General features: G+C 33.9%; 2 protein-coding genes across 4 annotated transcripts; both read right to left on the bottom strand.

Annotated features, from left to right (window-relative positions):
* Positions 1–123: 123 nt before the first annotated feature.
* On the bottom strand, positions 124–7,025 carry LOC117930123 (RHOMBOID-like protein 9, chloroplastic). Of its 3 annotated transcripts, none has more exons than XR_004653848.1 (8): positions 6,880–7,025; positions 5,551–6,070; positions 4,905–5,121; positions 4,596–4,761; positions 3,919–4,089; positions 2,557–2,711; positions 522–2,270; positions 124–437 (listed from the first exon to the last, which is right to left on the bottom strand). XR_004653848.1 is itself a non-coding variant. In XM_034850594.1 (7 exons), exons 2-7 carry the CDS (start codon positions 6,062–6,064, stop codon positions 2,033–2,035), a joined length of 1,461 nt encoding a protein of 486 aa, XP_034706485.1. In that variant the 5' UTR covers positions 6,065–6,070; positions 6,880–7,025; the 3' UTR covers positions 124–2,032. The 3 variants fall into 3 exon arrangements, 1 of the variants encoding a protein (XP_034706485.1); XR_004653849.1 differs by having other exon boundaries at positions 124–861; positions 945–2,270; XM_034850594.1 differs by having other exon boundaries at positions 124–2,270.
* Positions 315–1,077, bottom strand: LOC117930439 (membrane protein PM19L-like). Its single transcript, XM_034851102.1, has 4 exons — positions 945–1,077; positions 684–861; positions 522–570; positions 315–437 (listed from the first exon to the last, which is right to left on the bottom strand). The coding sequence occupies exons 1-4, from the start codon at positions 1,075–1,077 to the stop codon at positions 315–317; spliced, it is 483 nt and encodes a 160-aa protein (XP_034706993.1).
* Positions 7,026–14,716: the final 7,691 nt, after the last annotated feature.

Below are 14,716 nucleotides of genomic sequence, written 5' to 3'. Positions count from 1 at the left end.
AATGTAATGCAAACTTGTGTGCTTATCCTCAGTTAAATTTGAATGCCTCTGTTATGTTTGTTTCCTGAGAATTCACCAAGGCATTATTCACTTGGATAATAGTAGTGCAATAGAAATTTGCTATTACTTTTCCAAATCGACCCTAAAGATTCAGTAGGCACGCACACAAGATTCAGAAGCAAGCATTTACAAAGCACAGCTGGTTGTTCTAGTTGTACATAAAAGCATGTTAATTAAAAAGTAGATTACTTTCAAATAACATCCCGAGCGGCAGCAGCCTTGTGGATTTCTAGATCTGTGTTGATGCCGCCGTACTAAGTGCCATAGCTGCTGCTGTAACCTGGACCATACCTTCTACTCCACAACCCAGAATGAAGAAGCACCAGATACAGTAACTGGCTCACTGTTGATACTATGATCAGGGCTTCCAATGTTTGCTGCAATTCACCACTATTATTGTATTAGTCCTTCAAATATAAGCATATGCGTATGCACATGCAAATTAATTTTAGTCCTCTTACCAACCGCTTTCCTCTGTACCCTCCCAATATGATCTCCTTGCACACCAGACTGTATTCAGAAACCCAACCAAAGTCATCAGAAATCGCTACCATTGTACCTATCATAAGCATTCAGATTCTCAATATTTGGGGTTCAATTCTATTCAATATTGATGTGAATACCCAACGGCTAAGGCTGTAATGGCCCAGGAGATGATTGCTGAAGAAGCTGCAGCGGCCAAACTGTCACTTGTCCATGCTTTATAATGCAGGAACCCGGCCACCACACAACAGGCACCGGTGACCCCAGCTATCAAGGCAAATATCAGCATAAAGCTTGTTGATGGATTCCCACCTAGATCTGAAGGTACAAACATAGAGACAGCCACAAATAAGTAAACCCAACTTCCAGAAGGCTCATATGTGAGAGAGGTGGGCTCTTACGTGGGTGATTCTGTTCACCATCTATGTACTTATCAAGAGACCAACCGGCCAGTCCAAGTATGATGAGATACACAACAAAGTTGACTGCTAGTAGAGGACCCATCAGGCTTCTTCCACCCCTTCCAGTCGCCATCATCTAAGCCTCAAGCTCAGCTGAAGCTCATGAGAGAAAGAAGCATATGTGAGTCTCTGGAGTTGATAGAAGGGGGTCTGGTTACGTGGTGACTGGTTGAAAGCTTCAATATACAGGTGTTTGTTGAAGAAGAGAGACTGCTTTAGACGTGGAGGGTGCATGCGGAATCATCATACGTCGGACGCATCTCACTCTCTGTATACGTCTCAGATCAACTGACATAACCGACCCTCTCTCAGCTGCGTTACATAGTGATTTCAGAACTTTGGTTTATGTCGGAGACACTGGCAAAGTGTCCTCAGTGGACACGTTTGGACACGTGGAAACATGCATGCGTTCACATTTCCTGGATTTTCCTTTCCCAGTCTGCAATTCAATCCTCATCCTGAAATGGTAAAAATCAAGTAAACCAAACCCAAGTCCAGCATAAAGAACCCATTGACCTATAGGGCAATTGCTCTGCAGTGTTGGCTTCGCTTGTTCAATGGTTAATTTAAATTTGCAGAGTTGAATGTTGTTGGACTGGTAGAGTTCTTTCTTTCCTCAAAACTTGTTCATAGCTTGTATCAAACTCAACCACTAGAATTCAGGACCATGCAAATGAAAACAAGTAGCTGAATACATCAACAGTAAGGATGATCATAGACAAGGAACCAATCAGCCTGAATCCTAGCAATTACCTCCAAACCACATGAATTTCACTTGCTGTGGATTTACAGAGAACAATACCCAGTTTGATTTGATTGGTTTTTAACTAATTGATTTTGATATTCTTTGGTTTTGTTTGCTAAAATGAAGTTGCAGTAATACTTTCAAAAAGGGTACAGGCAAAGTTCCTTGTACATTATTCTATAAATAGACACCTTATTTGCTTCCAACTCAGTGTTTCCTGCCTAAATGCTAGCTGCAAGAGCTCAAAAACACCAACTTCTTTCTTCCTGTAATCCTATCTCCTCTACTCAAAGCTACTGAACACCAGTGTGTTGAGGGGAGGTTCGATAAAGAAGAGCACGCAAATTAAGACAAGGACGAAGAGAGTAAATATAATGAGTGATTTGCAAGGATCAGCATATCGTCTAACAAGTGTGATTCCTTCTTTTTGGCCAGTTTTTGAGGAAGTGTGATTGAGTTGTAGCGTTGGGCATGTGAAATATCCATATGCTATACCTGTAAAAGCCGCACCGAAATGTGTCCTGCAGCATTAAACACCCAGAAGAAAGAAAATAGAATTAGGAATGATGGTCTTTACATTGTTAATAGAGCCTTTGAAACTCATGAGAAAATGTTAATATTCCATATTGTTTTCAGTCATCTTATTTAGTAGTCTGCCAATGCCTCTGGTTTACATGAAGGGCTTTAACCACCAAATGTTTTGAAAATTTGATTTCCATGAGGTTTTTAGATGTCTCTTGTGATGATTCTGAAAACAGGAGAATTCTCAGTTGAAGGTAGCTAAAGAGTCCAGTAGCAGAAACTAACCAATCATCAATTGGACAGAAATGACTTAATATTGAGCTCAGAGCAGTAGCAATAATCGCCTTCTCATACATACTCTCCGAAACATCCTTTGCAATGACATCTTTATTCTGGATTTGATGGATGACCCAAGCCCCAATTATGGCAAACACCGGTCCCTGCACATCTTAAGAACTCGTAAACAAAGGAGAGTTCAGAAAGATCTTGTTCAAAGACTAAGAAAATAACTCATTGCTTATTTCCACATGCAGGAATGCGACATACTTGATGTATTACTCCCATTTTATGTAACAAAAACAGTAAGCAATCTTTTGATACTAAACAATTGTGCTTCCATATAAGATGTGGTCAATTTCTTCTTGAATTTGTAATACAAATGAGGTAAAACCACTAGCTCAACATTAATGAGGTGAACCTTATACAAAACCAGGAAGGTTCTAATCTACTTCCCTAAATCACCATATATAGCTGAGTTTTCGGGTTTCAAAAGTTAAGTATTATTCTCCAATTTATATACAGAAGCAGCTTGAAGGACACTCTACTGACTTGAGTAATCCCTTTTAAGAGGATCACCCACTTCTCACAACAGACTACAAGTTGACCTTGGAGTTGTAGCTTTTGCAGTCAATTGTTCAGGCAGAAGTAAGGGTCAATTGAGCAAATATATGAAAATTCAGAAGCTGTGGGCTCATATAGAAGTGATGCGAGATTAAGCTCATCCCACAGCAGAGCAAAAAGCTCTTGATAGAAACATGTATACTGATGAGATATTCATATATTTTTTTTTGATAGGCAAATAGCAAAAAACATATATAAAAGACACCTAAGCAAAAGGCACAACAGCATACACACAGTGTATACATTTGACACCCACCAAAGGCACGCTTAAAAAGGAGAGAAACACAAAAACAATCTCCCTCTTCTTACTCTAAGCTAAGCCAATCAACAAAGTCAATCATTGACAAAGAATGATCACCTATGTACACTCTAATCTATTCCGAAAAAGTATTCATGAAACCAGGACTTGATTTTCTGATCAGGCCGTTCAGAATTTTCAAAAGACCTATTTATTTCCTTCCACAATATAGCGCAAAGGGGCAGTCCTCTATTTTTTATTTTATTTTATTTTATGTTTCCCCCTTTTTTTCCCTATGAAAGATCTGTGCCAACTCAATAGATTTCCTCTTACAATGGAGTGCATCACCCAAGTCAATCAACTGAATAGAAATTCATATTTTTCTTCTTCCATTCTTATGATATGTGCATGGATATCATATTAAAATGTGATGTATTTATGTATTGTCAGCATCCTAAACCTAGTAAAAGGAAAAGAAAGAAATATAAAGAAAGAGGAATGTTGCTTACTGTCCCGCCGACAGTCAGGTCAGGTGTGTGAAGAAAGCTGGTCAAGTTGCCAGAGATTCCTCCCAGTATATATATCAAGAAAAATGTAAATGAACCATATCCTCTGCAAACTTGAGGCCCAAATGTAAGAAGCACCCAACATCCAAGAGCTACATGAAAAATTCCAGAGTGCTACACATACCAAATATTTTCATTAGGTATCATTCAAAATTTTAGAACCCAAGATAAAATTAATATAAAGGTGCTCAGAAATATCACAGAAGTTAAATAATGGGATTGCCAATTGCATGTGTGTGAATGAGTTACTTTTTGTTTCATGCGACATTTGACACTAGCCTATTCTATATCATGTGCCATACCATTCTTAGGATTTCTAGATATGGCATTGTGTCTTATTTCTGTAATAATGTTTAATCATGAATAGCTCAATATATCTTTCCAAAAACTACATTGTTAGAATCATTTCTAAAAGATTGATTTGTGTCTTTTAGTGACATTGTTCATATTAGGACTTGCCAGGTTCTCCCTAAATCAGTGATACATCTATCAAATTTCATCAATTTAACCAATTCAACAGATTGAGAGGCACAATTCTTAAGCGATCACTTCAGAGACAAATGAGATAATACTGAAACAATAATAGAATGGAAACACGAACCCAATCATCAATCTTGTACCAGAAACATTGGTGTCACTAGCCTCCACCATTCTCCAACTAGGATCAAATCATTTATCTTTGCTCCGTACATTAATGGGAGAGACGAGAGTTCCAAGTCAGAGTTCCTAATTGGAGATGCTAGTTCAAATAGAACAACTGCAATGTTGATAGACACCAATATACTTCTGCATTCGAAAGAAAAATACAATAGACATCAGAGACTGTTCAGTAACAACTATGGGTACCCAACAAACAAAATTAAATGCAAGGTAACAAAATTCATGCCAACTCTAGCATAAGAGTTCATTAAGAAGGAAATATTGTTTACATCAAATAAAGATCAGAAGTTTCATCATATGGTTGTTGCTCTCGAGAATTCTTTGGACCACTGTCACCATCCTTGTTTCTTAACTCAGCATAGCTTTTCAGTTTTCCTTCATCCACTGGATTAACATCTTCAGTGGTAGAGAATGGTTCAATGTCATGCTTGTCTTCATCAATTTTGTCACAAGGAGAAGATGGTAAGTAGTTTTCTGAGGTTGCATCTGTAGGGAAGAAAAAATATTAGAAGATCCATTTACTTTGCAGGGAGAAAATATTCAGAGACACAAGATGAAGGGGCATTTTCTTGTTGTAAAACAAAGAACAAAAAATAAATTCTATCCAATGATGGGGATTATGTGTACTTTGCATCTCAATTCATATAATGGGATATCAAATGAGAGTGGAAGGGTTCAAGGAGTCCATCTGGTGTTCTCTTTATTTATCTTTCTTCTAGAAGGTATGCACCAAAGCCACTTGGCCCTCCTCAAATGGTTAAAAGGAGAGATAAGCTATCTGAGTGTGAACTGATGATTCATTCTTCTTTGTACTAAAGTGGTACATAGGCTTTTTGTCTTCTCTCAAGGCAGTGTGTAACCCTGACAGCCACCAAAAAGGGAATATATATATCTGGGACAATGCAATGTTATTACCTTTATTAATTTTGCCAAGATGATCTTCAAGAGATCCCAGCCCCTCTTTTGGTTTGAATTGACCACTTTGATCCATTAACTCTGTCTTTTTGTCAGAAGAATGTAAAGAAGACCCATCATCTTCATTGTGGAGCTTCCCAAAATACAAATCTAACAATCTCAGTTGCTTCTCATTGGTACTAGATTCTGATGCAGACCAAACTGTGCCCAAATTTTCTCTTTGTGAAGCATTTTCTGAAATGGATCTCAAACAGCTTTCTGTGTAAGACATCCTATGTAAGCCATGCAACTCAGTTCTGTGGCGAAACTGCAAAAGGCTTCTGTTATGAACCCTTGCCTTCAGCTTTATGGATATACCAGTAGAATCACTGCACATTGAAGAAAAGCACCCTGAACCCTCTTGAATGCCAATACAATCCCAGCCGAAGCCTTTCTCACTCTGTCTGATTATTTTTTGAATTGGATATGCTTGGTCTTTGTAGGACATTTTGTGGCATACTGGAACCACAGCCATGCTACTCTGAAAGAACAATAGAAACAAATCATACCATCAACTATCATGCATACAAAGAAAGGAACTCTCAATCTATATATGTTCAAGAACTTAAACATCTTAAACACTTATATTATCCATGATAAGTTAACATTTTAAGTCCTCTAAGTGAAAACAATTGAAATGGAACTGCAACTATTTTGGACTAATGGCTCAATCCCAATGTGATAAAAATCTTTTCCAGCAACAATAACCATTCATCACTGCTAATAGATGTTTGGACAAGTCAAAGATGAATCTCATATCTGGACTTGTGTAAGAGAACAACAAGTAGAACAGAGAGAATATACCAAACACTAGAACCATCCCATCCCAGTACTAGAGTCTGAAAGATCCAACTACAACTGCAAATCCAAGAATGGCTACCTGAATAGGCTGAGGCAATACATGACCCTCATTTTGTAGAAACTTTCACCCGTCATTATTCAGCATGCCATGAAGAAATTCAGCCAATCTATTCTATTCACAAAGCATCTTTCATAAACTACTATTAGGGAATCTTCATTTCGCCCAAAAGTTTAAACTATCGAAGGGACATTAAAGCAAACACTTCAGTCTTGTTTCCAACTTCATCAACAATAAAGGAATCCAACAATCCCAAGCTTATTAAGAATAAAGAGACCACCTTTCTATATATATCAATTTGGCAAAACCATTTGCAGGAAAAGAAAAAGGCTTTTCATCAGATGGAAATCATGTGGGTAATTCCATATCAAAGCTAGAAATCATTAAGAAAACAAAAAAGGGAGAAGGAAAAATGAAAATAATAAGTGTACCTTGAGAGAAGACAAAAAGGGGCAACGGAAGTCCCAGATAGTTGGAGGTGATGGCTACTATATTATATACTTATGTCAGATGAATATGGGTTGAAGAGGCATGCGGTTGCAGGGATGGTACTTCCATTAATGGAGGGTTGGTCCAGGACCACTGTGACAGTGCATGAAGTTCAAATCAGATTCTTCCTTATCCAATTTGGCCAATCGGGCCATTGCCACGTCTCATTCAACGGATTCGTAAGGAAGCGCTTCCCAGCTCCTGATTGCTGGAATGGATTGCATGGGCCCACTGGATGAGAACTTGTATAACTCTGCCGTCAGCCTATCACCCACCCACGTGTTGGCAACATTTTTTAAAGTCTAATATCTTGTGAGGGAGAGTAGTATTTTTTTTTTTTTATCTTCATTTTTTTCGCACATATTTAGGGGCTTAAAAAGCTTGATAAACCCATAAACCTAAAAGAGAATTAAGTGGAACTAAATTAAATTAAGTTGATTTTATCAAAATATAAAATTTTATTAAATTATTAGATTGTTTTGGCAGAAAAATTTTTTTTTTTTGACTTAAATGAGTAAAAAATTTGATAAAATATCCCTATGAAAAAGAAAAATCAAATCACTAAATTAAATGTATGCTTAGATACACTCCCCAATTTCTACCTTTAAAAATAAAAATAAGAGTAAATTCTATATAAAATACAATAATACTTATAAATTTACAATTAAAATCTAATGATTTCAAAATTTTGTTGAAAAAAAATTGAGGTATTAAAACTAATGGTTGTGCAAAGCAATAATTGAAAATATGAAGCACATTTTAAAAACTTTGCATTATATATAAGTGCATGATACCTTCTTGAAAAATAAGTCGAAAAAATTGTTTATTGAGTTCCCAAACATACGGTTATTCTTGAAAATAATTAAGAATTGTTTTTGGAAATATTTTTAAAAAGACCCTCATTTTCTTATATTTGGAGGAAATGAAACGTGAGATAGAAAGAAGATAGTAGAAAAAATTTTTAGAACAATCTTGAAGAAGTGAGGAAAGTTTGAGAAAAATACATTTCTTAATAATAATTTTTTTTCTCAAAATTTCTATGGACAACTAAATAAGAGAAGCTTTCTTCATCATTTTCTTTTCTTCTATTTTTTTTTTAAAAACTTTAATTTCTACGGACCAAACATGGTATTGAATAATATAACTTTAATAAGCAAATCAATGAAAATAATTTACAACAAAAAAATCTTATATAACATGGATAATTCATAATAAATACAAATAGTATATTACTAATTTATTTCACAACAATTTTTGTTTTTATTAAAATCATTTAAAGATACATGATCATGCCTTCAAATTTTTTTATAACCATTTAATAAAAATAGTTCTTATACATGAATTGAATAAAATTTATTTAGAATTCTAATGTTATTTTATTAGAGAATTAAAAATGAAAATATTTTATTTTAAAATAAATTCATTTAACTTTGCAATTTATGGGGGATGGACATAATTGTGAACCATTCAATTTAGTATATCATATAGTGGAGCACTCAAGCAGACAAGGCAAACTTTTTTTAAAGGGCAAATCAAAATGCACCCGGACGACTGCTTTGCTCATTCCACACCCCTTTTCAGCTAAAATTTTGGTTAACGAGTGCTTAAAATAATTTTAAATTGAGAAAAAGAAAAAGTAATTTCTTTTTGGTCCATTATTTTAAGTTAATTCAACTTTAAAATATTGTCGTCACTTTTTTTTCTTTTTCTTTTTTATAAGCGCTTGATAACTTAAATTAATTAAGATTAAGTTACTAAAGTAATTTATTGAACACCTCTTAGGATTGTACATGTGTCTAGTCTATGTTGTCCATGTGTAATGCATGTGAAATAAGCAAGTTCCAAGTTCTAGAGTGTGGTTCTAAATTCAATTGCAATTGTAATTTGAAACAGGAAGCATCCCTATGAATGATCTTATGCATTTGGAGCCAATTATCCTTCCATGCATATTTATATGAAAGAAGTTCATTGCATTTTACTCTACTTTAAACCACTTAGACATTCATACCTTCAAAATCCTATTCTTTTACAATGTTGGTTTGATTTGTCAATGGTAAAGCAATTTAATGCTCAATAATAATGGTTTATATTTAAAGAGTTAGTTATGTCTATAAATCTTCCAATTCCTTCTAGTAGAGTGCAATGTATATGAAAGAATGCTTCCATGTCCTTCTTCCACGATGATCATGTGCACATGTTGGGACCCTTTGCATGGGCTAAGTTCTTTTTTGTATTTGAATTTAGGAGTTTTAAACCAATGAGTATACCAAAACCAATATCAAGAGAGAAAGGGAAGTAAATCATATGGAATACAATTAACTAGAAGAATGAGCTAATTCGTTATGAATTTAGCTATGTTCCTCGTAATGTTGATGGGAATAATAAGAGTTGAATAAAATATAATAGAATGATTCATAATAATACAATTAGAATGTTACAACAACAACACAAAGTAACAATGTTACAACAACAACACAAACTTATAGAAGATGTTCCCCAAGGGTGTTTATCCTAATGTAAGATATAGAATGGTATCCTTATAATAGTTGAACTTCACAACAATTGTTAAAATTAGTTCAAAATTAGTTCTAATGACATTAATAAGTCCACATCATATGATTAGAGAGTGAGTGATGTTGTTGTTGGCCCATTGGCTATTCTTCATATTGATGTAGTTATCAAATAAAAATTGATATTTTTAAAAATTCCTTAAATTTTTTAGACTTTTTTTAACATTAAATTCAATTATTAATTTTTCATTACTTAACTAAATGCAACACTATATACTTACCTTTATTTGTTTTACTTTTTTTAGTCTTCAATCTTATTATTGAAACCAACAAGTCTTGTAAAGGTTTCAACTAAATAGAAGGTTGAATAATGAAGATACGTACCTGACTCTAACTTCTAATGCGAGCATAATTGTGCAAGTAGTGGAAGATGTTACCATAGTTTTAGAAAATAAATATCTTTTAAAACTCAAAGATTGCTTTTTTGTACCTAGGTCTAAAAGGAATCTTATTTTAGTTTTTAGTTTAAATAAATGAATTATTCAGTTTATTTCAATAAAGAGGTTATTATTAGAAAGAATAATTCGTTCATTTGCTTAGGCACATTGGTTGACAATCTTTATCACAAACCTCTTCTATTTTACTTTGTGTTAAGAATAATCAAATTTCTCTAAAGAGGAAATTATGTAACACTAATCAAACTTTCTTATGACATATTTACCTAGGTCATATTAAATTAAATAGAATCTAAAGATTGGTTAAGTTTGGATCATTGGACACTTTGATTCCAAAAAGCCTTCCAGTATGTGAATCATAGAAAGTAGAATAACAAAGAAACCCTTTATTGCTAAAGGACTTAGAGCTAAGGAATGTTTGGATTTGCTGCATTTTGATGTATGTGGACTTTTTAATGTCCATACACATAGAGGATATAAATATTTCATCATCTTTAGTGATGTTTATTTTAAGTATGGTTATGTTTACCTTATCAATAGGAGATCTAATGCTTTGATAAATTTAAGGAATTTAAGGTGAAATTGAAAAGACAATTATGTAAATACCTCAAGGGACTTTGATATGATCTAGTTGGTGAGTAAATGTCTAGTGAGTTTGATTCTTTTCTAAAAGAGCAAGTGATTTTATCTCGATTGAGTGCTCTTAGAACTTTACAACAAAATGAAGTAGTGAAAAGAAGAAATAGAACTCTAATGGATATGGTAAGATTGAAAATGAATTTCTTAACTCTCTCTATATCTTTTTAGGGATATGCCTTGGAAATTACAAGATATTTTCTTAATCTAGTTCCTTCTAAATTAGTACATTTAACTCTTGTGAAAATATGGACAAATTGTAAACTTAGTTTATGATGTTTGTAAATGCTTGTACATGTGCTAAAGTCAATGAGAGATAAGTTGAAATCAATGTTAGAAATCTATTAGTTTATTAGTCAGGTCAACTAGAAGGTATTTGTTACAAAAAATGTTAGATTTTTAGAAAAAAATACTATATGATAGGTAATAAGTTTAGGAGTAATACCAATCAAAGAGCTCTAGAGCATAGTCTCACAATAGACCAAAATGCTATGAATCTAACTAGATCGTTTTAGTACTCAAGCACCTTATTGTAGTAGAAGGGTTGTTGTTAGGGTTGAGCCATAGAAAACATGACATGATGCAATATATTGAGATCCATTTATTTATTTATGTTTCTTGATTTCTCTTTATTATCCCATTTGCATTAATTTGTTATTTGAGTATATATATTCATATCACTTGTATTATACATGACTTTAATGTATTAAGAATTGTACAAAAGGATACAAGTCATTAAGTTGTTCACAATTGGTTAATGGATTTGGGCAATTCGGTCGAGATTGTAGTATACTACCTTTTAATTGGAGAGATGACTTGTCTTGATTATTGGAATGAGTTCTCATGGTTAGTGTATTAATGTGTATGGTTACATATTAGACAAAACTTCTAGCAAATTACGATTTAAGACCATTAATTATCACGATTCACCAAACTATTATATTACATGGACTCTCAACCTTAAGAGGGTATTGTGTCTATACCAAAATTAACAAGAAGTTTTGATCTATGGGTAAAACCCTAATGTGGTTATATATCTTTATACATTGAGTCACTATTGATGAAAGATGGTGGGAATAAATATTCTCAATAGAGACACCATGATATATCATGGTATTAAGATAGTGTATCATTTTAGGAGATCTAAAGGACATGTGATTTAGAAGACTACTGTCATAACATTTTATTTAGTAAAATTTGACATATGATCTTTGGAGCTAAAGTATGTCAATTGGTTACATAATAAGGAGGATCTAACCTAGGGTTGGAGAAGTAATCTTGATAGGCGATAACACTATCTTGTTAGATTACAAACTATACACACCAATTTATAAGAAGTGCATGCTATGGATACTAGGTCACAAACTTGAACTTTGTTTTGTTATTATTTATATGGGGTATTGGAGTGTAGTTGATTCCTTATAGTGAGATATTAAATTAACTTCATAATTAGATTCTAAAGGAGTCAGTACTATCCTATGGGTCATATTGGTTCCTATTTAAACTCATATACCTTGATGACATGGTTATAATGGTTGAAAAAACTCTTAAGTTCACGAATTTACATAAGGGTGTTTTGGTAATTATATAAGGTTGTGTAGGGTTTAGTGAACAATATCTCTGGATTGTATTAATTGATTAATTGGATCACCCTTTTAGATTAATTAATTAATTATGACTTTTTTTGAGCTAGTTTAAATAACTTAAACTCATGTGGGTTTAAGTTACTTAAGCCTAGTAGGGAACCCTATAAATACTCTCTTAGGAATTTGACTTTCAAGTTAAGTTGTCTTCCATCACTTAGAGAGTAAAGAGAGTTTTGATTTCAACATTTTCAAATACCTTAATGTTTGAGTGCTAAAGATTAAGGTTGAGTCATCAAATGGAAGATCGTGGGTTTACAAGGCTTTCGACTACTTAGATTTATATCTTCATTAAAATGAATTGATTTGAGAATATCCAAATCGATCAAAGATAAAATTTTCTAATGCACAAATCTAGATCATTTGATTATTAAAAATATTGTTTTTTGCTTCCGTTGCATAGGATTTAGTGACCTAGGAAGTTATTCATGCTCCTAACCTAGTCCTAGGATAGGGAAGAAAGAGATATGGGATTCCCTATAGTTGTTTCACAACTAGATCGATGTACTTGGAAGAGTTTTTTGAAATAATTCTAGGGGAACATGGAATTAATCCATAGGTTACAATGAACCCATGAGTGATGTGGATGCTCATTTATGGTTAGAAGTTACAAAGACAAGTTAAACTCTATGTATTTTAACAAAGTTTGAGATTTTATAGAAGCACATTAAGAAGAGAAAGCACATTAAGAAGAGAAAGATAAGAGTAGATGGAAAGTTGAGGCATATAAGATTAGACTTATAACAAAAAATTATAGTTAGAAACTTGGTTTTTACTAGTAGAAAACCTTTTCAGCAGTAGCATTTCTTGTCTTGAATTTCATGGAGTTTGAAATTTTGAGTTCAAACATGTAGAGTATATTTGGTAATGATTCTTGGAAGCATTTTTAATATTTGTAACACTTAAAATTTTTTATTATTTAAATATTCAAATATTAAAAATATTTTTTAAAGTCATTGTCAAACACACTCGTAGTGTCTCCTTGTAAAGTAGCTTATGTTTAGAGATGAATATTGACTTATACTCCTATTTGCATATTTATTATTATTTATGCTATTTGGGATTGTTTTTTTTTTTTTTTTTTTTTTTTTGTAATTAAACCGTGTTAATTTAATATTGGCTAACAAGAAAATCTCCCAAATAAAAAAATCCATCGAGGTGTGCCCTTGTAGTGATCCGTCCCTAAATCGAGGATGGATGCCCAATTATATCTTTGATATTTGGGGGCTTTCCTCAGTCCACTCCCTTTTACAAATGGGGATGGTGATTGGGAAGCCTTCCCCAACCCACCCTTCTTACCGTCTTAGTAGCTTGTAGTCGGATAATTATATAATTTTGGTATCTTAATTTTGACAATGAGGTGGAAGGAAGCAAACGTCATAAGAGGAAGGGATGCTTTGGTCTAGAAGTTTGAAAACAATTATAAGACAAAAACTTATGAAAAATAATTTAAATTGGATACACTCTCATACAAAAACTAGTATCCAATCAAATCAAAGAAAAGGTAACAAAGAAAAAATACAAATTTATTTCATAGTAATAGTAATAAATTGATGTTGTTATATCATCCCCTTATACAAATGAAATCGTAATTAATAATCGAGGCTTTGGTTTTTTTAAGAAGTCTCCAAAATTGAAACTTTAATTTAAATTAAAAGAAATAATTTTTAGTGAAATGGTACTACGTGAGGGCCATTTAATTTGAACATCCCAAAACTCCAAAAAGTTTATAGAATCTGAGGTCAGCAGCCGAAGCATAGCTTGTCTCTTAGAGAGGTAGATTTGACAATGCGTCAGGATTATGTTGTTGAAATCATTAGACTGGAAGATTTGGAATCCAAGCATTAAATGCATGGCTTCCTTCGGGCTGTCTTCTACTCCTCTTCCTACTGTTGAAGCAATTGAGCAGGTCTTCCCCATAAATCCTCCCTTCCTCCTCTCTCTTACGTATCTTTATGGCCTTAGATCGAGCGGAGGCCTTTCGGAAAAAATTTTCCATCGCTGAAGATATAAAGATCCGATTTCCTAATCCTAACGAGGAGTTCCGTTGCCAACATGGGATGGAAGAGATCTTTCTGCACATTTCTCACTTTGAGGCTGGGCTTCGAGTTCCATTCCCTCCATTAATCAGGCGGTTCCTTAATTTCTCTGGACTTCACCCATCTCAGATCCACCCCAACGTTTGTCGAGTGTTGATGGGTTGTTTAGTCATCAATCAAAATGCGGGCTTAGATCTTGGTTTGGCTGAAGTCTTGTACTGTTACTCCTTGAAGAAGAAAATTGAAAAACGAGAAACGTATTATTTGTCTACGATAAAAAAGTCTCATTCATTCGTCAAGGGTCTTCCTGATTGTAAAAAGGGATGGAAGAATGGATACGTGGTCCTCTCCGGTAGATGGGAGTTTGGGGCCTGGGAGGAACATCAGCTGTGGGCGACACCTCGAGTTCTAGGAAACCCAGGTACCATGTGACTCTCTCCCTGTTGATCTGCTCTCAGTATTTTTGTTTTTCTTTTCTCCTATTTTGTGTTCCTTG

The sequence above is a fragment of the Vitis riparia genome, chromosome 14 (genome assembly GCF_004353265.1).
Source record: "Vitis riparia cultivar Riparia Gloire de Montpellier isolate 1030 chromosome 14, EGFV_Vit.rip_1.0, whole genome shotgun sequence".
Classification (NCBI taxonomy): domain Eukaryota; kingdom Viridiplantae; phylum Streptophyta; class Magnoliopsida; order Vitales; family Vitaceae; genus Vitis; species Vitis riparia.
The sequence above is the reverse complement of the archived record's forward strand: the minus strand, read 5'-3'. Positions and strand labels throughout refer to the sequence as shown.